The sequence below is a fragment of the Emys orbicularis genome, chromosome 7 (genome assembly GCF_028017835.1).
Source record: "Emys orbicularis isolate rEmyOrb1 chromosome 7, rEmyOrb1.hap1, whole genome shotgun sequence".
Classification (NCBI taxonomy): Eukaryota; Metazoa; Chordata; order Testudines; family Emydidae; genus Emys; species Emys orbicularis.
This window is the reverse complement of record NC_088689.1, coordinates 112,264,635-112,291,969: the sequence shown is the minus strand read 5'-3', so window position 1 is coordinate 112,291,969 and position 27,335 is coordinate 112,264,635. Positions and strand designations below refer to the sequence as shown.

At 46.0% G+C, this 27,335-nt stretch overlaps 1 protein-coding gene across 1 annotated transcript in view; it reads right to left on the bottom strand.

The window, feature by feature from the left end:
* Window positions 1-27,335, bottom strand: part of FGD5 (FYVE, RhoGEF and PH domain containing 5) — a 137,357-nt gene that overhangs the window by 6,191 nt on the left and 103,831 nt on the right. The window contains exons 10-17 of the mRNA XM_065408176.1: window positions 27,176-27,247; window positions 25,522-25,590; window positions 16,985-17,068; window positions 15,777-15,856; window positions 5,436-5,535; window positions 3,885-4,022; window positions 2,082-2,184; window positions 357-513 (exon numbers count right to left, since the gene is read on the bottom strand). Of these exons, the coding sequence (XP_065264248.1) occupies window positions 357-513; window positions 2,082-2,184; window positions 3,885-4,022; window positions 5,436-5,535; window positions 15,777-15,856; window positions 16,985-17,068; window positions 25,522-25,590; window positions 27,176-27,247 (803 nt within the window). The remainder of the gene's footprint in view (window positions 1-356; window positions 514-2,081; window positions 2,185-3,884; window positions 4,023-5,435; window positions 5,536-15,776; window positions 15,857-16,984; window positions 17,069-25,521; window positions 25,591-27,175; window positions 27,248-27,335) is intronic.

Here is a 27,335-nt window from a genome sequence, read left to right as displayed (position 1 = left end):
ATTCAAACTAGTGACTTCTGTAACCCATCATTCTGATGCTTCCCCTGAGCTTGTTATTACACCTTTAAAAAGCTTCTGGGGTTGATGCAGATGTTAAGATCTAATTTAAATTCTTGGGAAAATAAAGGTTAAATGCTCAGCTGACTTGGTCTTAATAGGCTGCAGAAACCATAGTGATAGCATCCGATCTTGAAGTGTTTTGTATTTTGCCCTATTACACTGAGTAAAATGTAATCTCATGATACAGAGGATCTAGACAGTGGGCTGATCCTGCAGCATATAGAACAAATTATAAACAATGAGATTGAAAGCTACTGTAGTGCCAACACACAGTCCTCTCAGGCTAGTTTCCTTGCCTTTTCTCAGGCAGCGTTGGTCCTACCTCCATAAGAGCAGAAGGGATCTTCTTTTGTTTCTTGAAGGATGAGTAGTGAATATTGTGGAAGACGGAAGAGAAGGCACTGCCTGAAAACCTGGATGAAGTTGGAGGGAAGCTCACACTTACTGGCCGCTCTACAATATTAGGAGAAATAGGAAGTGGGAAAGAATGGATTAACTGGTGCAAACCCTTAGGTTAAGTCTACAACAGTAGGTGTTAAACTCCAGGCTAATGCAAATAGGCGGTGTTTCCCAAACTTGGGACGCTGCTTGTGTAGGGAAAGCCCCTGGCGGGCCGGGCCGGTTTGTTTACCTGCCGCGTCCGCAGGTCCGGCCGATCGCGGCTCCCAGTGGCTGCGGTTCACTGCTCCAGGCCAATGGGACCTGCTGGAAGTGGCGTGGGCCGAGGGACGTACTGGCCGCCGCTTCCAGCAGGTCCCATTGGCCTGGAGCAGTGAACCGCGGCCACTGGGAGCCGCGATCGGCCGGACCTGCGGACGCGGCAGGTAAACAAACCGGCCCGGCCCGCCAGGGGCTTTCCCTACACAAGCAGCGTCCCAAGTTTGGGAAACACTGCAAATAGGGGTAAGAAAATGCAATGCCTAACCTATAGTTGCTTAATCTTCCTTTAGCTATTTTCTATCAAACTCCCAGGTTAAGTCTGGTTAGCAGAATTACTGTTCAATGAACTTTATGGCATTGCATGGTGGAAGCATCCTCTACAAATACGTACAGCTTGTATGGAAGATGACCAGGAAAATAATTGTTTTATGTTGTGTTCTCACACTTAATGACCTTTCAAGAGCATTGACCATGTGTCTCTGCCATCTGTGCACTCTACTTATTCTGATTGCTTCCTGGGCCACCAATAGCTTCATTTTGGTGATGTTCTTTCAAGCCTGAACGTCTCTCCGCTGTGTTCTGAGGACAGGTATATTATTTATTTATTCCATCTCTGGGACATACCCTATCAAGAAACCCTATAGCCCTATCAACGAAGACACTATTGTACCAGTCAGTGCCATCACCTGAGTTACAATCCTTCTGAGTCTCACCTGTGTCAATACATGTCACCTGGAAAATCTGAATGGAGCACAGCCCTGAGTCAGTACAGCCTTGAGTTGTCACGTGGCTCAGACCACTCTGACAGTCAGTGCACGTCTTCCTTCACTAAGCAATAACAGTGCATGTCTGCTATGCTGTTAAAACTGATGTGTGGATCTCTTTAACCAAGAAGAAAAAACTAAATTGCACCTGTGCCTAAGCCCTTAACAAAAAAGCTCTTGCCTATAAGTTGTCCATACATTTGACCTTAGCCGAGCACAATGGGAAATGCTAACTCCTTGCACTGAGGCAGATAGTTGTCGATAGCTTCTTTATTTTTAAGCCAATGCTTTCATTAGCACTTCACCGGAAATTACAGGGAAGCGCTGTTAGCTGTAAACAGCAAGATAGTACCAAGTATTATTGCTTATTATTCTAGTGTATCAAGAAGTCACAGGAAGAATTTGAGGTTCCAGCTCACTAAAAGCTTCTCAGCCACCATGCAGCCTGCTATTTCCCCAGAGCTTGCATTTGTATCAGTCTTAATACAGCTCATATCTATGTCTGAAGGAGAAATTCCCTGTAAAGAAGCAGAACCTTCTCTCTTCATATGCAGGTAGCATTTTCATTCAACTCATCAAGGAATGAAGAGGACTCACCTCTTTTTCTCAGTTCTGAGTAGCAGCCGTCACAGACTTTTGCTAGTCGGTCTTTGAGGTACGTCAGGGGATGCTTATTTCTTGAACAATTTCGACATACAATCTGCCACAGAAAGAATAGCTATGTATATATGTACATTTCCTCATACCAGTGTACATTACCAAACAGATTCTCTGGGCTGGTTGGCAGGGGAAGAGGCAGAATGGGCCAAATTTGGCTCTTGGCTAGACCAGTATAAATAAGGATTACTCCCCTGACTTAATCATAATTACTCTAGATTTCTATCATTGTAACTCAGAGCAAAATTTAGCCCAATACATTTAATTGCCACTTCATTATTCTCCTTCAGTTCTCACCTTAAAATTCTCCTTTAGCATGATGTCTACAAAAAACTTGACAATGGTTAGGCTGCTGGTGTGGCAAGACCACTGTCTATCATGCTGACCAATATATACCCCCTGCCGGTTTGTCAGTATTCATCTGTTGTGCCTTGTCTTATACTTAGAGTGTAAGTTCTTTGGGACAGGGACTGTCTTTTTGTTCTATGTTTACACGGCGCTTAGCACAATGGGGACCTAGTCCATGACTGGGTGTCCTAGCTGCTACAATAATATAAAAATTAATAAGCATAATTGTACAATAGCCTTATGGTTGTCTCCATGGGGATTATACATTCCCTGATATAAAAATTAATGCTGGCCATGGTACCATTAAACTGGAGTTGATCATGCTGTTAATAGTATCATTTTCAGAAGTGGATTGGCATGTCATACTACCATTCTGCTGGCAGAGGCAGAGAAGTATTTTGTTTGTGAAACTGAAGTATCATTGAACTAGGATTAGACTTTTAGTGGGACAGGAATTTAAAATTAAAATCCAGATTAAAACTGACATAGTGGAACATTAACTGAAATTGAAAGGTGGCAAATTTAAAACTGATAAAAAGAAATGCTTTTTCACACAAGCCATAAGTAGCCTGTGAAGCTCAATGCCAGAAACCATCACTGAGGCTAAGAGCTAAACTGGATTCAGAATAGGATTGGAGGCTCTATGTGGCTATCCAGAATTATAACAGAAAGAATTAACACAAGAACCAAGAACACTGAAAGGGATATAAACCCGCATGTTTCAGGGCATCAACCAACCACTAACTAATGGGGGTTAGGAGGAAATGATCTCTGGGGGCAGATTATCAAATAAGAGCCACTGCAGAGTTTCTTGTACTTTCCTCTGAAGTAGCTGGTGCTGGCCACTGTCAGAGATGGGATACTGGATTAGATGGACCACTGGTCTGATCCAGTCTGGCAATTCCTATGCATCACTCACTTGTGAAGTGATTTAAGAACAATGGCCATAGAGACTAGGAGCTTTGTGCATCTACATTCCCAAAGCTTTGGAGCTTTCCATATCTAAAATGTAACTCAGCAACTGGAAAACTGGTAGTCTGATTGCTGCATTGCCCCAGTGCTACCCGCATGTCCCATTTGAAAGCTCTGCTCAGCAATGTATGTCCCATGACCCTTTCATTTGGTTGAGTACCCAGTCTTTAGGAATTAGTTTGCCACTCAGCAGAATCTTAATATTGTTCCAACCAAAGTCACTAACAATCTGAATGCTTAATTCTCATTTGCAAAGATCTACTGGCAGTCTTTGCGAGGAGTCAGATTCTCTTCTCTGTACGCAGGTGCAACTGTGCTGAAGTCAGTGCAGTTGCAGCTAGTGTAATGAAGAGGAGAACTTGTCCCAGAGGCTTTCCCTACTGTTGATGAGTCTGAGTGAAGCTGAATTTATGTGACACTTACCTTCCCACATGCATGGCAATGATGGCGTCTCAGAGTGAGGGTAAAATCAGAGCCGCAGTTCATGCACATCATGACGTGGGACACAGGTACCAAGGTTGGAGGCCTCTCACCCAAGGATATTCCCAGCCTTTCCCTTAGCTTAAAACAAAAAGTGAAGAAATACCCAGACTTCCAAAGCACACCCAGTTCTGCTAATGCAACTCCCACCTTACCTGCAGCAACATCTGCTGAACTGCTCTCGCCTTTCCCCACCCCCATTTCTGCCAATTCACCTCATTCTTGGCACACAATCCCTATTATTCCAGTCCTGGGCTCCTCTTTCATTCTGAAGGATCCCAAAGTGTTCCACAAACTACACACAGCAGCACTGAGATGCAGCCAATTCTGTGGTGGAAGGTGATCGCAACTAGTACACAGCATGTGATATAACAGTAGAGCCTCCATCTGCAGCTGGTATAAATTGGTTCAGATCCACTGAAGTCAATGGAGTTGTACTGGTTTACACTAGTTGAGCATCTAGCATCTATGTGCAATTTTGGCTGAGACCACCTAGGCACACTCATATTCTTATTACAAGACTCATGGACAGTTTAATATCCAGGAAGAGCAGATGGTTTTTAGGTCTCAATCAAAAAATCCCTCATCCCCACCATAAGCTGCCTGGCACGCAATATATCAACCTCAGAATGAAGAAGGCTACGTTGACTATTGTGCAGGCCACTATCTTTTGGGATGGTTTTATGACCAGTGGAAGGGACTGTTTAGAAGTCACCAAACTCCTTTCACTTGTAACTCAGAGCATGATTTGGACCCAGATCTCCACAGAAGACAGTGGAGTTACTCTGAATGAATGGGATCCAAATCTGGCCCACATTTTTTATCACCGTTCGGCACTCAAACTCCTTTGCTGTTTATCCATATTTGCACAAGTCTGTTACCCCACCCAGGTAGGTTTGGTATGGAGAGAATTAGACTCATGCAGAAAGAAGGAAAAGAGAATTCAGCCTTAGCAAAACTCTTTTGGATCTGATTCTCCTCTCATGCTGGTATAGACAGGAATTACTCTATTGAAGTCAATGGAGTTGCACCAGTATAAACTGATTGTTAGGTCTCAATCAGGCCCTTTTGCTGAGGGCTTTAGTGGTGGTGAGTTGATGATCCTTTGTGATATAATTGTGACAAAAGCATTACTGATGGCTAGTATTGCTTGCTTACAGTCATCTGCAAGGCATACACTTATTTTTTGATAGCATCTAGGATGGTAGCCATACAGGGCTAAATCTGTTAGTGTTACTCCAGCAAAACTCCCATTGACTTAAATGAAACCCACAGTATGAACTGGAATTGCAACGTTTAAAATTCCAGTAGCAGCCACAGCAGGCTGAATATTAAACACAAGTGCTGTGGTGACCTTTGTCATGTAGCCCCTAGCACGGTGATTTATATAAAAATAATCAGAGTACTCTGCCAGTAGGAACTTTTTCCTTTTCCTTTTTTTAACTCTTTAGATGGCTTTGCATCCTCTTAGGCAATACCAGGACTCATTCGTACCTCAATACTGTTGTGAAAGATAGATGCATTGTGCGCTTTGTAGTCATCTGGAATGGTTCTGCTGATGCAGCTATACCACTCGTCCCTTTCAGAGCATGAACTGTGGAATGAAATACAGCAACACAATCAGTGCCATGAACTGCAGTGACTGAATCAAAAAGCTTCTGGCTCAAGGAAGAAGGCTCCAATCTACTGAAATTTTGCTTCTCCGATCAACATGTTGAATTATTAATTCTTTGGCCAAGAACAAAATTAAATGTTGGACTTCTGATATTTCCGATTGGATTGATACCTAGGATGCTTGAGACATTGTGAACATGACTGGGATGGCCAAAATGCAGTCTGGCCATATCTGGCCCACGGATTTTCCAATGTGGCTCAAGGCCACTCTTACTGTAATATGGAGATTCCAACCTAAACCACATGTGGCAGCATTCAATGCTGCTTCTTTCATCTCTGTGTTTGCCACTCAGAAAGCAAGAGAACTGCATTCCAGCGCATGTAACCTCTGCTTGGGTTGCTCAGATCAAGGTAAAGTATTTCACGTTGATACTTGTCACCTCTGTGTTAGCTGCTTAGGTGAAGAGGGAGAATTGCATGCTGGGACATATATATATTAAAAATGAGACTGGTTTCAGTTTATTCCATTTCAGGCAAATTAGATACTGCCCTCAAGATACTGGCAAGATGCCAATGTGACATTTTGTTAGAGAAATTTTGCATTCCCCATGATTGGAGAAGCTACAAGAATGCAATCCTGTGATTCTTTAAAGTGGCCACTAGATGTCACCCTTGCACCATCAAAACTAGCTGGTAGTGCATTTATCCGCCACTCCAGCTCTCCTGCCAATCTCCCAGGTCCTGAACTGAGATTCTGTGGATTACATTTAGATCCCTGTGGCCTGGTACTTCAGCCCTGCAGGGAGTGGAGCAGGCCCTTGTTGAACAGCACCAGAAGAGAGCATATGCCCACATTGCCCTTAACATAGGGAGTGGGTAGACCAGGTTGTAGGAACGGTGCTCTTATAGGAGGAGAGTCAGTGACTGCATGTTAAGGTTCAGAGATTCTGCTGATTCCAGAAATGAAACTTGGAGCTTAATGTGTGTTGTCTTGCATACACAAAATCCCCATTTAGCCACTTTCCCTGTGTCAGTTAGTTTTCCTGCAGGGACTCAAAATTGCTCACCGTCTCAGGCTGAGATAGGCGTAGCGACTTGACTGAGGTGCACCAGTATACCAGTGTGTGCAGGGAAGAATACCACTGTGCCAGGCTATGTAGCAGCTGTGTGCGGACCCCTCCCTGAATCCTATCTGTACTATGACTTCCCAGTTTGGATTGGACCACTCTTTCTAAATTCTATAAACATCAAATTAATTTCCAAAAGCCAACAGGGAGGCCAACATTTCCATGCAGGTTCAGGCAAGGGAATGCTGTACTTCATTCTCCATTGTAAATGGTGCCACGTTCCAGTTACGCCAGGTGTAAATTCCAACTGTGAACTTGGGTCAGAGCAGTCTGTCCTCCACAAGCTGTACCAGGCATTTACACTAAAGCTAAGCGCTCTTCCCACTGGGGCTCCCTGTAAATTTAGTAGTGGCATTAATGCCAGCTGCTGCTGAGCTGTGATTTCCTTTGACCGTGCACAAGAAGGCCAACAAACAAGACATCTGAGAACAATTTGTCTTTTATAATCTTAAAAAAAAACCAAACATGGAAGCACATGAGTTGATCAATGACCCCTGGTTTAGCGTCCCTGCACCCCGTGAGCAAGCACTCATCTGTGAAAAACACCAGCCTCTGTAAAACTTAACGACCCTATTGGAACAAAGAGGGTCCGGGACAGGTGTATAATACACACTGGTCTTGAATTAGTTGTTGCATGACAAAGAATTGCAATAATGTACATCTCCTCATTGCCTAGACTTACAGGACTATTCAGTCCCTTCCACTAGCGAAAGCCAACTCTGCTCCCTTCCCCCCCAAATTCCACTGCCAGTGCAGTTTTTATGGGAAATATGACTGGTTTGAATGGAAAGCATATTACGCCTAAGATGCCTATAATTCCCAACCTACTAGCCCAGCAGTTCTCAAACTATGGAGGCGCGGAAATGTGTCAAGGGAGGCATGAGCTGTGTGCCTTTTTTTAAAAGAGCTCCAGCTGTCAGCCCCCAGTGGCTGGGGCTTGGGGAGAAGGGCCATGCACACCCAGGAGGTGGAGGGAGAGGATAAAGGGGACAGCTGGAGCCCTGCTACCTGAGTTTGGGCTGTCTTCCCCCCGCCCAATCCTTCACCGGGAGGCAGCCTGGGCTGAGGCTCTCCTTCCTCCCCTCTCCCAGTCTCTCACCTGGAAGTGGTGGTAGGGTTTCGGTTCTCAGCCCAGAAGCAAAGGTGGCAATGGGGCCTTGAGTCTGCTGTGAAAAGTGATATTGACAAATACCACTTTTCACATTAACAACAAGGAGTCTGGTGGCACCTTAAAGACTAACAGATTTATTTGGGCATAAGCTTTCGTGGGTAAAAACCTCACTTCTTCGGATGCATAGAGTGAAAGTTACAGATGCAGGCATTATATACTGACACATGGAGAGCAGGGAGTTACTTCGCAAGTGGAGAACCAGTGTTGACAGGGCCAATTCAATCAGGGTGGATGTAGTCCACTCCCAATAATGGATGAGGAGGTGTCAATGCCAGGAGAGGCAAAGCTGCTTTTGTAATGAGCCAGCCACTCCCAGTCCCTATTCAAGCCCAGATTAATGGTGTTAAATTTGCAAATGAATTTTAGTTCTGCTGTTTCTCTTTGAAGTCTGTTTCTGAAGTTTTTTTGTTCAATGATAGTGACTTTTAAATCTGTAATAGAATGACCAGGGAGATTGAAGTGTTCACTTACTGGCTTATGTATGTTACCATTCCTGATGTCCGATTTGTGTCCATTTATTCTTTTGCGGAGGGACTGTCTGGTTTGGCCAATGTACATGCCAGAGGGGCATTGCTGGCACATGATGGCATATATAACATTAGTGGATGTGCAGGTGAATGAGCCCTTGATGGTGTGGCTGATGTGGTTGGGTCCTCTGATGGTGTCGCCAGAGTAGATATGGGGACCATCAAGGGCTCATTCACCTTTCACAATTTCGGACATCAGGAATGGTAACATACATAAGCCAGTAAGTGAACACTTCAATCTCCCTGGTCATTCTATTACAGATTTAAAAGTCACTATCATTGAACAAAAAAACTTCAGAAACAGACTTCAAAGAGAAACAGCAGAACTAAAATTCATTTGCAAATTTAACACCATTAATCTGGGCTTGAATAGGGACTGGGAGTGGCTGGCTCATTACAAAAGCAGCTTTGCCTCTCCTGGAATTGACACCTCCTCATCCATTATTGGGAGTGGACTACATCCACCCTGATTGAATTGGCCCTGTCAACACTGGTTCTCCACTTGCGAAGTAACTCCCTGCTCTCCATGTGTCAGTATATAATGCCTGCATCTGTAACTTTCACTCTATGCATCCGAAGAAGTGAGGTTTTTACCCACGAAAGCTTATGCCCAAATAAATCTGTTAGTCTTTAAGGTGCCACCGGACTCCTTGTTGTTTTTGTAGATACAGACTAACACGGCTACCCCCTGATACTTTTCACATTGCCACCTTTGTTTGCTTCTGCACCTGGCCAGCAGCCGTTGCTCTGGGCTCTGCCTTCAGACAGGGCCGGCTCTGGCTTTTTTTCCGCCCCAGGCAAAAAAGCCTCTGGCCGCGCCCCCCCCCCCGTGGGGGGGGGGGGGGGGAGGGCGGCCGGAGCCCCGGGGGGGAGGGCACCGGGGGGGAGGGCGGCTGGAGCCCCGGGGGGAGGGCGGCAAGCCCCGGCGGGGGCTCCACTGTCGCACCGGGGGAGGGCGGCTGGAGCCCCGGGGGGAGGGTGGCAAGCCCCGGCGGGGGCTCTGCTCTCCCCCCGGCGGCCGGGGGGAGGGCACCGGGGGGGGAGGGCGGCTGGAGCCCCGGGGGGAGGGCGGCAAGCCCCGGCGGGGGCTCCACTGTCGCACCGGGGGGGAGGGCGGCTGGAGCCCCGGGGGGAGGGTGGCGAGCCCCGGCGGGGGCTCCGCTCTCCCCCCGGCGGCCGGGGGGGAGGGTGGCGAGCCCCGGCGGGGGCTCCGCTCTCCCCCCGGCGGCCAGAGCGCCGGGGGCAGGGCGGCGAGCCCCGGCTGGGGCTCGGCTCTCTCCCCAGCGGCCAGAGCGCCGGGGGCAGGGCGGCGAGAGGGCGGCGAGCCCCGGCTGGGGCTCGGCTCTCTCCCCAGCGGCCAGAGCGCCGGGGGCAGGGCGGCGAGCCCCGGGTGGGGCACGGCTCTCCCCCCGGCAGCCGGGGGGAGGGCGCGGGGGGAGGGCGGCCAGAGCGCCGGGGGGAGGGCGGCGAGCCCGGCTGTGGCCCCGCTCTCCCCGGCGGCCCGAGCGCCGCGCCGCCCCCCTCCAGGTGCCGCCCCAAGCACCAGCTTGGTTGCCTGGTGCCTGGAGCCGGCCCTGCCTTCAGAGTGGGACAATGCTATATGTACTTGTGTAGCGGGGGGAGGAAGGGGCATAAACGACGACAGACACAAAGAAGGGTGACACAATCAAACAAATTTGAGAACGACTGTACTAGCCAAGACTCACAAGGCTTTAGTTATGTCCCCAGTCTCCAAAAGGTTAGTGGAAGTGGCACCAACGTAGGTTTAACCTCCTGAGCTGGGTAAATAATGGATTTGTCAGTTCCTTGGCAATTTTGAAAAGTCCCTAAAACATTTGTGTTGGGTCAAACAAAACGTTTTATTTCAACAACATTAAAACATTTTGTTTCAATTTGACCAATTTGTGAAGTGTTTGCATTTAAAAAAATAAAATGAAAGGAAATTTAAAAACAAAAAGTCATTTCAAAGCACAAAAAAATCAAAACATTTCAATTTTTTAAACAATCAATTTGGTGAAACTGACACAAATTTGCAAAACATTTTGAGGTTGCTTAAAATGCATTCTTCATCAAAAAGTGTTGAGGATGAAAATTTCCCCCCAGCTCTATCAACCTCTCATTTGCCACAAAATTCTAACCATTTGAGGTTCAAGACCTGGCTTTAAAAATAATAAAAGCATGGCTGACTTAATGGTGTGAATTAAAGTCATTTTGGCAAGGACACCTGATCAGGGATGATCTGTCAATAAAAGCCTAATCTCCAACAGGCCCTTACCACCTACTCTTCACTCCATTAAACATCTCTAGGCAATAATCACAGACTGTTAGAGTGTTTAGTGTGAGGATAACACATGGCTGCTGGCTTGTAAAATGAATTATGTCAATTGGCACTGACCTGATCCCAATTAACTAGCTCACTGGTTGTATGAAGGATCAAAGGGATGTTTGCTGAAGTTTTGGAGGCTGAGAACAGCTCAGAGTGCACAACCCACAAACTTCAGTATTGTCACACTAGGCATCGGAAAAGATTTTTGGGGTCTAGCCAAGGTGACACATCATTTACTCTTACAGTAAACTTAGTCTAACAGAAAACAGAAGGTCAAATGTCACTACACTGTTACTGGCTGCAGGGGATATCTGTGCAGCAGAGAAACTGGCCTGGAATAGACAAGGTATGCATTCAAATTTGTTTGGTATGAAAATATGGGGCTGGAATGATCCCATGGGATTGGAAGTGATTCAAAACTAATTTTTCATGAAGATTCTTGGTCTTTCAAATAATACTCCAGTTGCTCTTCTTAGAGCAGGACAGGCATGAATTCTAGTCTGTCCAAAGTGCAGTACAGTAATATTAACTTTTGGCTTTGCATTCAGCATGCATCCACAGTGTTTGTCAAGGTTATGCTTAGAGAAACAGCTCAGTAGGGCTTTCTCATGTAATTTCCTTGATTATAGTCTATTCAATATTGTTTGCATTTTTTAGGTTTCTCAGATTTGGAAATGATTTGATATAAATTTAAAAATGTGAAATTAATGTGTAATTAAATCGAGAAATTGTTTCTATGTCAAAAACATCCCCTTCATTCCCCTTGTTAAAAAGAGTATGCCAGATATTTAGATAGTTTGTTGTAATAAAATGTTAAGGAGGGCCTTTGCCGCTCTCCATTTTCAATCCGTGCAGACAGTTTTCCTAGAAGGTTGATATGCTGGCATTGAGAAAGCCACTGCCTTTGTCCATGTGGCTCAGGGCAGGTGAACGACCTACCCCACTATTTATTACATTATAATTTGTGTTGCCACTTGAGGTCAAAAGGGCTTTTTGTGTTTTTACCCCAGATGCCTTTTTCTATGATCTCTCAGAAAATAGAGTATTTATTAGGAACAGACATAGTACCTGTGATCCAAGAGGTTGCCCTATTTGCATGGTCAGCCGCTAAAATAAGGAAAATGGCACAATGATTATGTATGGTTTATTGGTTTATGTATTTTTAAATATGTATTTACATGTATTTTTGTATTTTATAATTATGGATTTAATTGTCAGTTTTATTTGAATATACTTTTGTTTTCTGTATATGGCTAAGTCACTATTAATAAAAACTTGACTTGGTCTGGAATAGGATTCTGTCACTGATTGTAATGCCACTGCAGCCTTTCTGTATCATCATACTGATTGACTGCATTCTCACTTGGCTTTCTTAGGGTATGTCTACACTGCAATTGGAAGTGTGATTGCAGTATTCATGAGTGCCAATAGTTGTGAAGCCGTGACCGCACAGGCTAGCTGCCTAAATGAGTACCCAGGTTCCTGGGTGAGCTTGTACAGCTGCTTCATTGCTATCAGTACATGAGCTAGCTAGATTAAAGCTAGCATGGATATGTCCACATGTGCTGTAATTCCTTCCCCCGAAACGGCAGTGTAGACATAACCTTATTTAGGTTTCATATGGGTACCACCTGCTTACGAAGCCATGTTACCTCAGGGGAAGGCCCAAAGCCTCCTGGCATTCCCTAGTGCCCTGTGGAGTGCACCCATGGTGCCATCTCTTAGGAGAGTGTAGCATGTTCTCCCATCTGTGACTGGTCAGTTCTGCCAGCCAGAGTAGAGAGGAAGTGGGGCAACAGCCAGGCCTCCTCTCTGCCCCCTAGAGGTGACTTGTGCCCTAGGGCAGGGGTGAGCAAACTTTTTGGCCTGAGGGCCACATTGGGTTTCAGAAATTGTATAGAGGGCCAGTTAGGGGAGGCTGTGCCTCCCCAAACAGCCAGGCGTGGCCCAGCCCCCGTCCCCTATCTGACCCGCCCCTGACGGCCCCCCGGGACCCCAGCCCCATCCACTCCCCCTGCTGTCTGTCCCCTGACCGCCCCTGAACCCCCGCCCCTAACTGCCCCCGCCGCCCCATCCAACCCCCCCTCCTTCCTGACTGCCCCCCCCCGGGACTCCTGCCCCATCCAACCACCCCTTCGCCCTGTCCCCTGACTGCCCCCGGAACCCCCGCCCCTGACTGCCCCCACCCCTATCCACACTCCCGGCCCCTGACCACCCCCTGTCCTCTATCCAACCCCCCTCCACCATCCCCTGCCCCCTTACAGCGCTGCCTGGAGCACCGGTGGCTGGCGGGCTGGCTGTACCAGGACAGGCAGCCGTGCAGCACAGAGCACCGGGTCAGGCTGGGCTCTGCAGCTGCGCTACCCCAGGAGCTCGCAGCCCCACTGCCCAGAGCATTGCGTCGGCGGCGGAGCAAGCGAACTGAGGTTGCGGAGGAGGGGGAACAGCAGGGGAGGGGCCGGGGGTGAGCCTCCCGGGCCAGGAGCTCAGGGGCCGGGCAGAACGGTCCTGCGGGCCGGATGTGGTCCACGGGCCGTAGTTTGCCCACCTCTGCCCTAGGGTGTGTTAGCAGGGACTTCACTTGTGGTTGGCCCTTGAATGAACAGCACAAGGAGGGAGAGGCTCCTTGTACTTGTGACTGACCCCTGTGAAAGAGCACTATCTACCTCTAGTACCCAAAGGGCAGCCTCTCTGCTTCAAGCCCTAATTTCACACATGACTCTCACTGGAGTCACTGGCTCAGCCTTTAAAAGAGCACCAACTGCATGTCAGCACAAAAAGAACAATGGAGAATCCAGGCTAGGGTTGCCAACTTTCTACTCACACAAAACCAAATACCCTTGCCCCACCCATTCTCCGAGGCCCCACCCGTTCTCCGAGGACCCGCCCCCACTCACTCCATCCCCCCTCCCTCTGTCACTCACTCTCCCCACCCTCACTCACTCGCTCATTTTCCCCAGGCTGGCTCAGGGGGTTGGGATGTGGGAGGGGGTGGAGGCTCTGGGGTGGGGCCAGAAATGAGGGGTTCAGTGTGCGGAAGGGGGCTCTGGGCTGAGGCAGTGGGTTGGGATGCAGGAGGAGGTGAGAGCTCCGGCTGGGGGTGCAGGTTCTGGGGTGGGGCTGGGGATGAGGGGTTCAGAAGGTGGGAGGGAATCAGGGCTGGGGCAGGAGGTTGGGGTGTGGGGGTGTGAGGGCTCCAGGCTGGGGGTGCAGGCTCTGGGGGTTTGGGGTGTAGGAGGATACTCTGGACTGGGACCGAGGGGTTCAGAGGGCGGGAGGGGGATCAGGGCTGGGGCAGGGGGTTGAGGCATGGGAGGAGGTCAGGGGTGCAGGATCTGGGCAGCGCTTATCTGAGGCAGTTCCTGAAAGCAGCGACATGTCCCCCATCCATGGTGGGGCCAGGGATGAGGGGCTTGGGGTTCAGGAGGGGGCTCCGGGCTGGGGCTGAGGGGTTCAGAGAATGGGAGGGGGCTCTGGGCTCAGGCAGTGGGTTGGGATGCGGGGTTGGGGTGAGGGCTCTGGCTGGGGGTGCAGGCTCTGGGGTGGGGCTGGGGATGAGGGGTTGGGGCGTAGGAGGATGCTCTGAGCTACGTGGAGGTGCAGCCAGGCAGCTGGAGTGGGGACATGCTGCTGCTTCTGGGAACTGCGCAGAGCCACAGCAGGCAGGGAGCCTGCCTTAGCCCTGCTGTGCCACCGACTGGACTTTTAACGGCCTGGTCAGCAGTGCTGACAGGAGCCACCAGGGTCCCTTTTTGACTGGACGTTCCAGTCGAAAACCGAACACCTGGCAACCCTAATTCGAGGCACAGCTCCCAGTATGCTCCAAAGTAAATTTCTGCCTTGACACGTGGGCTTCATCTGCACTAGAACTTCTCTACACTAAGGCAGTAGGTGTCTAGTTATTTACCGTCCCAGCCAACACAAATCCATATACCTCCTGCTTTTCTTTAACTGACAGTGGGTAGCGCAGATGCACACTTTGGACCCTTGGGGGCACTGGATGGGCATCCAACACTGATAATAAAAGTACCAGACATCTTATTACGTAGTGTGAAAAGGGCTTTGGCAGGGTTCTGCGCATTGGGCACAGATGACATATGTTCCTTATAAGAGGATTTAGGTTTCAAAGTGTGTTGAAAAGAAATCACCCTCCCAGTCTATTAGGTTGGTTCCAGGGTGCATGCCATTCAGGGAAGCCTGCTGTGCTTCCAGCCACACTGTAGGTGGAGACTTGAGATGGGAACTTCAGTTCTCAAAACGTTGATAACCGCATCAGTGTGATCAACTGTCACCGAGACTAAATTATTTTAATTTTAAACAATGTATCTGAAAATCACACACTGCCCCTTTTTTGTTGTCTCTCTGCACCAAATTTGCAAGACACCTTTGGAATTAAAACCAAGAAGAACACGGTATACTCTCTCCTCCTGCTCAGAAATTAATGTACAAATTCTTGCTGCTGTCAGCATGTGATCACAAGACAGAGAATGCCCTCCCTGACTGTGATCCGTACCAACTTTGTCCAAACTCGTTAGGAAAATTCCTTTTAACAAAAAGACCTCATTACATCGTCGGTAAAGTTTAATTTCTGTTTTAACTGTCATTTAAGTACCTTTAAATGCCTTTAAATCTATGGCGTGGAATTAGCTAATTACTATTTTTCATTAGCCCTCGGGTAACCCCAGTGATGTGAGCTGACAAGTAAAATTATAAAGGGGAGGTAGACAAAGCTGGATTCTCAGTGTGACAGGGAAAAAGTTGTAAAAGATCAAGGAAGAAGGCTCAGGCTTATTAGAAATGGATTTTCTACTCTGCTCAAAATCTTATCAAGTGCTGAGTCCTAGCTTTTTACTCATTATAAGTGTTGAATTAGTTGTGTCTTATGAGCCTTACATTGAAATGAATGCCCTCTTTATAATCAAGCACTTGGCCATTATCTGTCACAATTGCATAGATTGAAATGGAGTTTAAAAACAGTGGGACACCAATTAAGTCTTGGACAGTGGTTGGACTGGTCTAGAGATATAGCTAAAATAAACATCCTCTGCCATGGCTGGTATGAGACAATACCTTGCTGACAGGGTCAGGCAGTGTTCAGCGTATTCAATCTTCAGGACGTTTTGGGCTTTTTCTGTCACTGGGCGGCTGACCTAGAAACAAATGACGCATAAATGAAGGACGTAGTGATTTAAACCATCTATGGTCCGCACATGGTAAAACTCTTGATGCACAGGGATCTGTGAAACTCCAATAGTTGGAGTGTTAACCATCAAAGTCTAGTACTCATGATGTTCTCAGTTGCTAAGAGGCTAGTGGGGACAAGGTAGTGTCCCCACTAGCCTCAGCACAATGTGACAGTGGGGTGCAGGGTCAGTTGGGCTGATCCTGGTGGGATTTTTGGTCAATATTATTGCCAATTTGGGGTGTGTTCCATGTATAGATACTATGGTGATCTCTTGGATATAGAGACAGGTATAGCCAGAGTTTGTGTTTGGCCCATTATAAAGATAGGGGACAAAATTTGTGTTCAGATTTAGATTTAAAAAAACCCAAACTTAGGGGGTGTTCAGGTCTGGTGTCCTGTTACCCCTGACAGGTCCCCAGTCTGGGCCTTCTTTCCTCTCAGCTGTGGCACCTTCTCACAACTGTTTCCCTAGATGAACATCCTGATCTCATTCCATCTCAAGTACAGAACCCACACCCAACCCCCAGCTCTCCAGCGTGATTCCAAACTCGGCCTCCAACATGCCAGGTGGAATACAGAAAACAGAGGGAATCTCTAACTAAACATTTCAGCCTTGGTGTAGCAGGGTGGTCTGTCCCATCAGCTGAAGGGGATGGACGTGAAAGCTCCCAGAGAAGGGAATGACATGAGTGTGAATGTTTAGGAGGTGCTAAAACCCTGGTTAGTATATTGTAGGGAACAATCATTGGTTGGGAACAGGGAGAGGGAAAAGGACTAGATGGGATGTCTTTTCCCTCTTTAGCTTCTGTGAAAAGTCATGATCGGTTAGTAACTTTGAGTTTGGTTTGCTTTATTCATCACCAGCCCAAATGAGGCAGTCATGCTAATCTGCAACCTTTTACATATTCTTTTATTTGTGTACTTTATATTTTCCTCTTTAATTCCTGGAATAGGCAAGGGACTCATTAGATAAAATGCCCTTTTTCCTTTCAGTCAACTGGAAAGGAGACATAAACTGGCAAAGCATTAACAAGGCAGCCAATAAGCCCCAAATAAACTTTAATGCCAGGTTGTCGTCTGAACTAAGCATTACCCTCATGCCGGACACAGCCAAGGTGTTCTTCAGTCGGTATTTGCCATCCTTCTGGGGATACGTGTACAGCAGAATATCATTCATCTATGTGAAGAGAAAGACAAAATCAATAATTTGCAATATGTCTTGCAAGCTTAACCATTATTCTTGGGTGGGAGGGATGCCCAGAGCCAGCAGTGACTTAAGAATTGCATGAATTGTTACTAAAGACAGGCGTGAGCCACGAAGTTCAGATCCAGATCCAAACTTCTACAAAGCTCAGGAGTGATTGGATTTTGGTTCAGGCACATTTCGACTGTTGTTAATTACTAAGTGCTCAGTGTAGGTGGAATGGCTGTTTGTGTTAAGGGAAAGGCTACAGATGGTCTGAATGCACCATCTCAGCACATACACATCCCGGCTAACCCCTTTCGAACCTGCGGCTCTGGAGCTCTTGCCATTGCACATACACATTAGTACTCAGAACTTGGAGAAATTTTGGCATCCACCATCAGAGAAATCTTGAGAGACTGGGTGCAAGAGGCTCGGGTAGGGTGATCAGACAGCAAGTGTGAAAAATTGGGACGGGGGGGGGGAGACGGGGAGGGGGAGACGGGGAGGGGTAATAGGTGCCTATATAAGAAAAAAACCCCAAAATCAGGACTGTCCCTATAAAATCGGGACATCTGGTCGCCCTAGGCTTGGGAAAGACAATGGAGATGCCATCCCCTAGTATTGAAAATGTTATCCTTCACACTGAGCTGTGAACAACCTTGCATTATCTCCCCAATGAAAATGCCAATGAAATGTGATTAAGGCTGGGCCTTGGCATGTACAGACCCCACACAATCAGATGGTCTTCCATTCTCTGCGTCCCTTCAGTGAAAACAGAGTGAAATGTGGGTATAAGTTGCAATGATCTTGGGGAAGGTGCCAGGAACCCTACTGTGATATTTTCCAAGGCCCTAGTGTGGTCTGACTTAACCCTACAAGCATTATCTTCAACAGACCACCATATCACTGAGTGCTTGTGCTGCATCTGATATACACCAAAGGGCTGAGAGAGCTCTTTTCCATTTATGAGAAAAATCCATCTGCTACTTAAAGTCCCATCTTCCTGCCTGTAACTTGTTTGTTTATAAAATAGCTTCATACAGAAAGGGACAAATTCATCCCTGGTGTAACTCTGCTGGGCTCAATGGATCTAGATTTGAACCCTGCTGACCCCCTTCCTGATCACGAGGATGTCACTGGCACTGGACATCACGAGAAGTTGAGTTGTCACCTGGTCATTTCCTTTGCTGGGCCCTAAATGTTTTTCTGTCCTCCTCTGCTTCCACCAATGCCCTTGCCTGAAAAAATGGAACCTTTGGGACCCTCTGAATGTTTTCTTAGAAGGTCGTGGTTCAGCTTTCTTGCAGAGACGGAACAGTTTCTAGTGGCTAGAGAAGGGAGACTTGGAGTTAGGACTCGCAGGGTGAAATGCTGGCTACACTGAAGTCAATGGCAAAGCTCCCATTGACTTCAAAGGAGTCAGGAGTTCACCTGTGGGTTCTGTTCTTGGTGCTGCCACTGTCTGACTTCGGGCAAGTCTGTGCCTCAGTTACCCATCTTTAAAATGGGGGTGCCTACTTCCCAGTGGTTAGGCTTAATTCATTAGTATTTGTAAAGCTCTTTGAGATCCTCAGACAAAAAGTATTATTATTACATTGAAACTATAACTCTGAGAAGGAAGAAAAGTCTCAAGCTGTAGTCTCTCTATTCTGAAGTGAAGTGTTTACTCCTCTAATGGCATAACAATAGAATTTCCATAGAACTGGGTGACAAATGGCTTGTCATGGAGTTTTTATACCATTTACTTATTGCTTCATAAATTACCATCTGTGCTAACATTAATCTAATCAGCGCAGTGACACCTGCACTGTACTGATCATATTATAATTCTCAGTTTAACCAGGGCTGTGCTAGCTACAGAGAGGAATTCATCACAGCCTATTGGAAATTGGGGATCAGAGTGGTTAAGGGAGGTAAACCTATCATAAACTGTTCATTGAAAAGCAGCTGGAATAAACTATTGTTTGCTTGATCTCACTGGAGGGATGAGCTTTTTAACTGAAGTTAGTATCAGCTGGGATGGCAGCAATTGCTAAAAAAAAAAGAAAGAGAGACTTGTTTTTTTTATTATCATCTGAAAATGACCTCCATTCTCTTCTATTTACTTTCACCTCCACCTGGAGATTCTGCCAGAGAGTTGGGGGTGAAAGCGTCCCTTGAATTTTCAAAGGTTACTGGATTACAGAAGAAAGCAGTCCCCTCCTTTGCCAGTTAACAGTGCCACATACTTCGGGGTCATTCCAAACCACAGAAAAGGCAGCGAATGAAGGGGACTAAATCACACAAACACAAAAATCTCATAAAAAACATAGGATCTTCCTAGCATGCACTGCTGTGCCTCATTGGCTGCAAACCCTGTTTATTTTATTTATAAAAAAATATTTAAAAAAAACAACCCAAGTGCATACTGTTGCCATGGCAGCTCTGATTAGTATCTCAAGATTTTATTAATCATTGATGATGGCTTTGTTTTGTAATTGCCCACTGGAGGTGGAGTTTGTTTTTCCTTCTGTTTTGCCATGCTGCCTACAGAGGAGAAATGTGTCTCCAATCTCTTATAAGGTCCCACTAGCAATGACTCCTTGCAATGAAATTAGGATGAATATTTCATTGTTTGCCAGGAGAGGGATGCTATGTAAAAGAGGCACAGAGGCGCTGCCCTGCCTGCTGCTTTCCCTGGCTGTCTACACTAGAGAATTGAATTGCGGGTAAATGAATTGGTTGGCTAATACTAGTCTTAGTACCAGCAGTCCAGTGGTCCATAGTAGCCGGGGTATTTCAGTTGTAGCATTGCCTTTTGTTCCAGATTTGTGTTCTTCTGCACCATTGCAGTTGCACTGCCCATTGGGTACCTATCCCTGCACAGCTTCTCGAAGTAGTGGCTTCTGAAAGGTAATGAAAGACCTTCTGGCAGCCTTCAGGAATCCCAGGGGAATTGTGGTAGAGGAGATCAAACTGCTCCAATCCCTTGGAAAATCCTGGCTGCTGACCCCATTTCCTAGGCCTTTTCTCGAAATGTAGGCCAGAATGAATGTGCTCAGCTCTCACTCCTTGCTTGGTTTCCAGAAACTCCAGCCACATGTTTGATTGTCCTAAGGATTTTACAGTATTTTTCCTCTATGGGCCCTATATTGTTTCCACTTACGTGACTGGTAAAACTCCTATTGACTTGATTTCTACTGAAATTTTGAAAAACAGTTGTTGGGCGTCTGAGGCAAGGAGGTGGAGGCCCTTCTGGCAGTGCCTGTGAAGAGCCAGAGACCAAGACTAGCAGCTGATGGAGTTTTTGTTATAATAGTGAGGCACCATGTGCCCCAGCATAGCCAACTTCATGCAGTACGTGAGGGTGATAGTCACCAGGTGGAGCACTACTTTTGGGTCCTGACGACAACTGCATATTGGTGGAATAAGTTGTTCTCAAGACTAGGGATGAACAGAAGTAACTATATAAACTGAAGGAGAGCTAGCCTCAATACTGCAGTGCCAGACCACAAGGACAAAAACTTCCAGAAAAAAAAGAGTCCTGTGCAAATTGGCTGCCTTGGATAGTTACTAGTCAGTTGGGCACCAGTTTGGGATCAGGAAGTCCACAGTGAATGCAACTGTCATGGAGGTTTGCATGGCAATACATACTGTATTGTAGGGGTGTGAGATTAAGGAGAGTCAGTGCCAGAGATCACTGAGGGATTTAAATGTCTGGGGTTCTTGAACTGCACAGGAGATATTGATGGACCCAGTATTTCTATTCTGTGCCCCTCAATACATATACACACTCCATGAATACATTCCCTGCTCTAACTCTTCTCCCTCGGTTCCTTTCATCACAGTCCCTTCTAAGTGTGATGTGAACCCAATAACATTAGAGTTCACATTGAATTTGCAAACCTATGATGTTCAAGTGGATTCAAAATTAGGCCAAAAAAGTTCACCCACCCCTAATACTAACTACATCCAGTGCATTTATTCTCCAGAAACTTCTGCCACACATTTGATTGTCCTAAATTTGTTCTCTAAGAGCCCTATACTGCTCCCAATTAAGTCAATGATAAAACTCCTATTAACGTCAAGAGTGCAGGATTGAGCCTGAAGTTGGGATGGTATTGCACTTCTCAGAATCCTGCTAAACTCCAGCCTGGTTGTCTGGAGTGTTGAACAAAATCTCCCAGTCAATGGCAGCTTCCCCCGCCTCACGTCCAACACAAGCAGCTTTTGTAGAGAAATTCTTGGAAGTGTGAGATAAGAGATAGTGTCTGAGTCGAAGAGTCCTGTAGTGGGGGGGGGGGGGGGGGGGGGAGGGGCGATTAGGAGGCCTGCCAGCTTCAGCAGCCCATTCTGTGCTCTCTGCAAAGAGGCTCCAACATCCGTGTAAACAGAGACTGGACTCAGGAAACAGGCGCCCAGCAAAACACACCAAACATCCTGCCAGGAAACACCAGATTCAACAATACCATCGGCCTACACAAGACAGCCAGCTCAGTAGCCTTGCAATACACACAACAGATATTCATCAACTTACGCAGGTTTACACACCTACATAAAATACATGCATGTACATGCCACACACGTGCTTATACACACACACACAGAACCGCACATTACAGACCTATGCCCCACATGTGAACACAAATGCACGCAACACCAAGACTTACACAAAGCGTGGTTGCAAACACATGAGGCATAGCACACATACACACACACCATTTAACAGCATGTTCTAACCACAGCTTGAGTTTGATTTATTTCTAGGGTAAATTGGGGGATCAAATCCCTTCTCAGGCTTTTGCTCAAGCATGTGCTTTCTGGGCGAGGTTCTCCAAAGCACTCAGTTTTGGCCTAACTTGATGTCAATGGGAGCAGAATTAGGCTTCTCCTGAGCACTTCTGAAATCCAATCCTTTCTTCAGATTTTTTTTTTTTTTTAGGGTCTATTCAGGCACATTTACTTATTTCATCCAAACAAAACCGAAGCAAAACCCAGTCACACGTATCCCATTTGAATGCACTTTTTTGGCATAGCAATTGACACATTAGGGACCATAAAAAATCCACAAAGGATCTGAAAATTACGTTTTGCAAAACATGGCAGGCGAAATCCTGGTCCCCCTGGAGTTTTGCCAGCGACTTCAATAGGATTAGGATATCACCCTTAGAATATTTGTCAGGGTTTTGAATGAATGATGATTTTAAAATCTAGGCTTTCCCCTCCTTTGGGAGAGTATTAAGTTATTTTTTCTAGTACAGTTAGAAGTCAAATCCAGAGGATTCCAAAGCTAGAATAGCAGGGGCTACTGGAGGTCAGAATTGAGATGGACCCCTGAGCCAGGGCCTCAGGACTGGTATTGCAGGGTCCTGCAGGTCAAGGATGAAGTGCATTGGCAGAGCCAAGTGTAATATGGATACACGTCCAGTGCTGGTGGTTGGATGGGATGCTGCAGGCCAGGATTGCTTGCATTGGCAGAGATGTACGGTACGGGTTCAGGGCTCATAGGAGGTGTGCTATATATCAAGAATGAGATAAGTGCCAGAGCTGTGCAGCAGTTTCCTTGCTGGTTTAACAGGACAAATAGTCCAGTAAGCACACCCCCTGAGTGACTGTAGCATGACCGATTCTGCAGTATTACTGGGGACAGGGAGATAATGCAAACACATTCAGAGTTTAACATGAGAGTTATTTTATTTTGCAATCATTTCTCTCTTTTTCATGGGCTACAACAGTGGTTCTCAACCTATTTACCATCGTGGGCTGCATATGCAGCTCTCTATGTGTTATATGGGCTGCAATCACACGGTGTATATATACTACCTGTATGGCCCTGAGGATGTCACATGGGCCGCAGCTATGTGCTGACTGGGCTGCCAGTGGCCCATGGGCCACAGGTTGAGAACCACTGGGCTACACTTAATGTAATATCTCCATCTGCCAAGGGATTATTTCACTCCCTGCAGCTGACACCCAGCTTTGAGCAGCAGAATCTTTAGGTGAAGCGTGATGTTGTTCCTCAACTGGTAGTTGCCACCACAAAGCCCCCTAATAATAAATTTACACTTATTTCAGTGCTTCGTTCATTTTGGTAGTATTTTCTGCCTCTGTGACTTTCAAGCTGAGGATAAGCTTTCAAGTATATCTTATTTGAAACTTGGCTCAGTTTACCTTTTCCCCCCAAGTTTAAATTATTCTCCTATCCCTGTTTATTACTTAAACTAGATTTTCTCTCTATCTGATTCCTGCTCCTCCTGTTTGGTCCTTTAGTTCAGCCGTAATAGTAATGGCCACAGATTCTGATGTCCCTATGGTGGAATTATGACCATATGAACATCATGGCATTCTGCTCAAATTCTGTCCACAATTCCAAAATCCACCCACAGCACCAAAACAGTTGGCTATTTCTGCTAAAATAATCAGCAGTAAAACAATTAACAATATCAACATTCACACTGGCATCAGTAGGTTTCAGAGTTAACCACCATAGCGCTAGATGGGTCACTCTCTTAAGGTCAAATCTTGGTCCAGTTCAAATCAATGGCAATTTTGCCACAGGCTTAAAACTGGTTATGGTTTGAGCAGTAGAGCTATTGTTTCAGATTGTCCAGGAAGATTCAATAAAAGAGCATTGCAGTGATATCACATCATGAAGATTTTGGCTAGACCCATTACTTCCAATACATCAAAGTTTGAGTTTTGCAGAAATCAATGAGGCCATCAAAGAAGCATATGGGCAGCATGGTGTCCCACACAAAATCAATCAAGCCTCTCATGATGAAGCAGGCAGAGAAGCTGAGCAATGAGCAAGGAAGCTTTTTCACATAACTATGAAATAATAATCAGAAGAGGAAATATGAAGAATCCATGGCAAAGTATGTGACTTTGGTATAAGTATTCTCTCATTTTCATATTTGCCCCCGTGTAAATTTCCCTGTTCAAGATTTAGAAAATCTGCAGAAAATACAGTATTCTAAGCATTTATCCCATGACTTTAAATTAAATTTTGCAACACAGTATTGTAATAACACTACTCAGTATTTCTATGGCACATTTCCTTTGAGGATCTCAAAGAACTTTTCAGTCATCAATAAATTAAGCATCACAATCCCTTAGAAAGCAAGTAAGTATCATTATCCCCAGGGTATAGAGGGGGTAAATCAGATGCAGAAAGGCAAAATTATTTGCCTATAGTTATGGAGTGAACTAGCTGCAGAGCTGAGAATGGAACCCAGAAGTCTTGATCCCCAGATCTCTGCTCTAGCCATTAGCCAATACTGTCTAATACAAAAGAAAATCATGAATGTTAAAAAAACCACCACAACAAAAAACACATTAGAAAAGACGTTGGGGCAGCAATTCCTCTAGCCAAATGCGAAGAGATGCTATGTTTCCAGAAGAAAGAATGTGCCACAGGCAACAAATATAATAACTAGATACCATACACTCATGCACAAATGGGGAACTGGGACTAGAACTCACATCCTTGAGCTCCAGAAACAAGGCTCTACTTCTTGAGCCAAAATAATTTTTTTTTTTAAGCTCTTGCTAGTAGTGGCTTCCTTATCCTCTCTGTTGGTCAGACACTAGGGACCAAATTTTCAAAAGAGCTCAGGGGCAGATTTTCAAGTTCTCCATTCCCCCAATTAGAGTCTGGTTTTCAGCACCCAGCCTGTCACAGGGTGATTAGCCCTTTAAGGGGAGATGGGTCCAGCTCCACCTATGACACCCTTAGCTCACCTTCCTTGGTGGAGAAAATGAGCAGTCATGGGGCAGACAGATCATGTACCTAAGTCCGGCCTTCTGGTGTGGAGATAAGACAGAAACTTGTGGAGAAAAGGGAGACTCTAAGTAGGAAGGCCTGAGAGTCACTGCTTGGTAGAGAGCAGAGAGGGTCTCAGAGGAGCCCAGGAGGGCCTGAGGGGTGACAGCAAAGCCCAAAGAGTAGGTTGAAGAGTGTCTGAAGTTCCCCAGAGTGAAGACAGAGTGACCCTCAGGCAGGAGGGGCTGTGCCCAGATTGGGACTGGGGGTGGAAGACTTTTGTGTGTGTGTTTTGGACTTGGATAACCTGAAAGGGGTGAACTTTTTTCTTTAATGACTTAGCTGGAAGGTCAAGTCACTGGAGCAACCAAACCAGGCTGGAAGGTTGGGAGATTCAACCTGAGGAGAAACTGAATTAATTGTTAGCCCAAAGTCAGAGCCACTTTCATTGTGCTGAGATCTTCTGAAATTCTGGTGCCAGTTGTAGGTTCTGAACCCTTCTGAAAATTACATCCTAGAAGTCAACATCTCTCACTCATTGACACATGCCAATATGTTATGTCACCAGTGCTATTTAAATTACCTGGCAGCCCCAATGTACACAAGCTCAGCTGTAGTTCAGGGCCATATTCAGTCTCCTTTGTAGTCATGGAAACCCATGATATGATATGAGAAAGGCAACAAACCAATGAAATATCCTTACCAAGAACAAATGCCGAGGATGCCTGTTTTTCCCAGACACTTTCATCAGTGTTCCCTCTTTCAGAAACTCCTGAGGGAGGAAACAGGGGCATCAGTATCATTATTGTGAACACCGAAACACCCCACAAAGTGAACGGAGGGCATTCAATGCTTTTGCCTTTCCTGGAGGAGATTCTAACACTCCTGTCTCTGCTAGCCTGATCCTCCTCAGGACAATAAGGTCTATTCATTATTCAGATCAGTCCTATCTGTCCTCGGTCAGCCAAATGTCAGTGTTGCTCCTTTTTACCATTTACTTTCATACCAGTCCTATACATTTGTCAGGGACAGGGCAGTTTCTTGCTTACTTCGCTTCCCCACTATCAGCTGTGTTCATACAGAAATGACTCTGTCAAGGGTAGTGGAGTCAACATTTAACGGACTCCGAGAAAAGGACATTCAACTTTTAAATATCACCTACAATGAGAATGAACCAACAAACACCAGGTGAGCATGGGTTGCAAGAGTATTAGAATCACAGCATATATGCACACACACATAGACATATAGTCTATCTCTCTCCTTATATAATTATTATTATTTATACAGCACCACAGATACATATGGCCCTTCTCACATCGGTCAAGACAATGGACTAGATTTTGATCTCAGTAACTCGAGAGTAGATCTAGAGTAACTCCGTTGAAGTCAATGGAATTAATATAGATTTACACTGCTGCAAATGAGATCAGAATCTGACCTAGTGTTCCCTTCCAGAATAATTTACAATTGAAGGGCCCAATCCTGCAAATATCATGCGTTAGGGATGGTAAAATCAGGCCCCAAGTTAAAACATTACCTAGCATGGTAGATGAGGGTTGCAATGGTGAGATTCTGCGGTTCCTTAGGTTAGTAGTGTGAACATTTTGAGAGTTACATAAAGTTTTTGTTTTAAGATGTTGTGATACTGAAGGGAAGTTTCATGTTTGTAGGGCTCAAGAAATGAAGATTAAGCCGAGGGATGGGGGGAGGGGAGCTGAACTGTGCGGGCTTGAAAGTGAGGACAAGCAACTTAAATCTGATGTGGAAGACAAGGCAAAACTAGTGAAGAGATATTTAGGTACTGTGTGTGTGTGTGTCTGTCTGTCTGTATGTGATACAGACACTTCTATTTCTGTATCACTTATAAATTATATATTACATGAAAAATACCTCTGGGGAATGAGAAGAATAACAATAATGAAAACAAGTAATTTCCCCTCATTCCAAGCTCTTCACCCAGCCAAATACAACTGCAAAGCTCTGAGGCCGACAGTCTGTACTTGCCAGCACTTGAGAACTTTAAACATGGACATTATGGGGAAAACGATAGCGACTCTAATGAAATACACTGTACCGGTGAGCTTTGGGGACAGCTACAGTGGGAAACTGATTGCTACTCTGCTTAGAAAATAGGGGCTGCTCTGTCACTCCTAACAAGAGACACTTGGCATGTCTGTCTTAGTGCTGGCAGAGTGAAGGCCTTTTACATAAACCAGGGCTTCAACTCTTATCGGAATGGCCCAGTAAACAACACCTGTAGACATGAGGTCTGAAATCTCGCCATCCACACAGACAGAAATAAAGCTGGTGGAAAACAATGTCCTTATCAGAGGAGGTCCGACTGCAGCACTCACCCTTCCTGGCTGGAGGAGGTTGCTTTGCCCCCTGACACTGTGCTCAATGTGTACCAGCTTCTGCAAGTTTTCCTGAGGGAGAGAAAGAGAGTTTAGGAGGTGGGATGGTGATTGTTCTTTAGACAAGCAGACGTACCCTCCCCTCACTCCCCACCAAGAG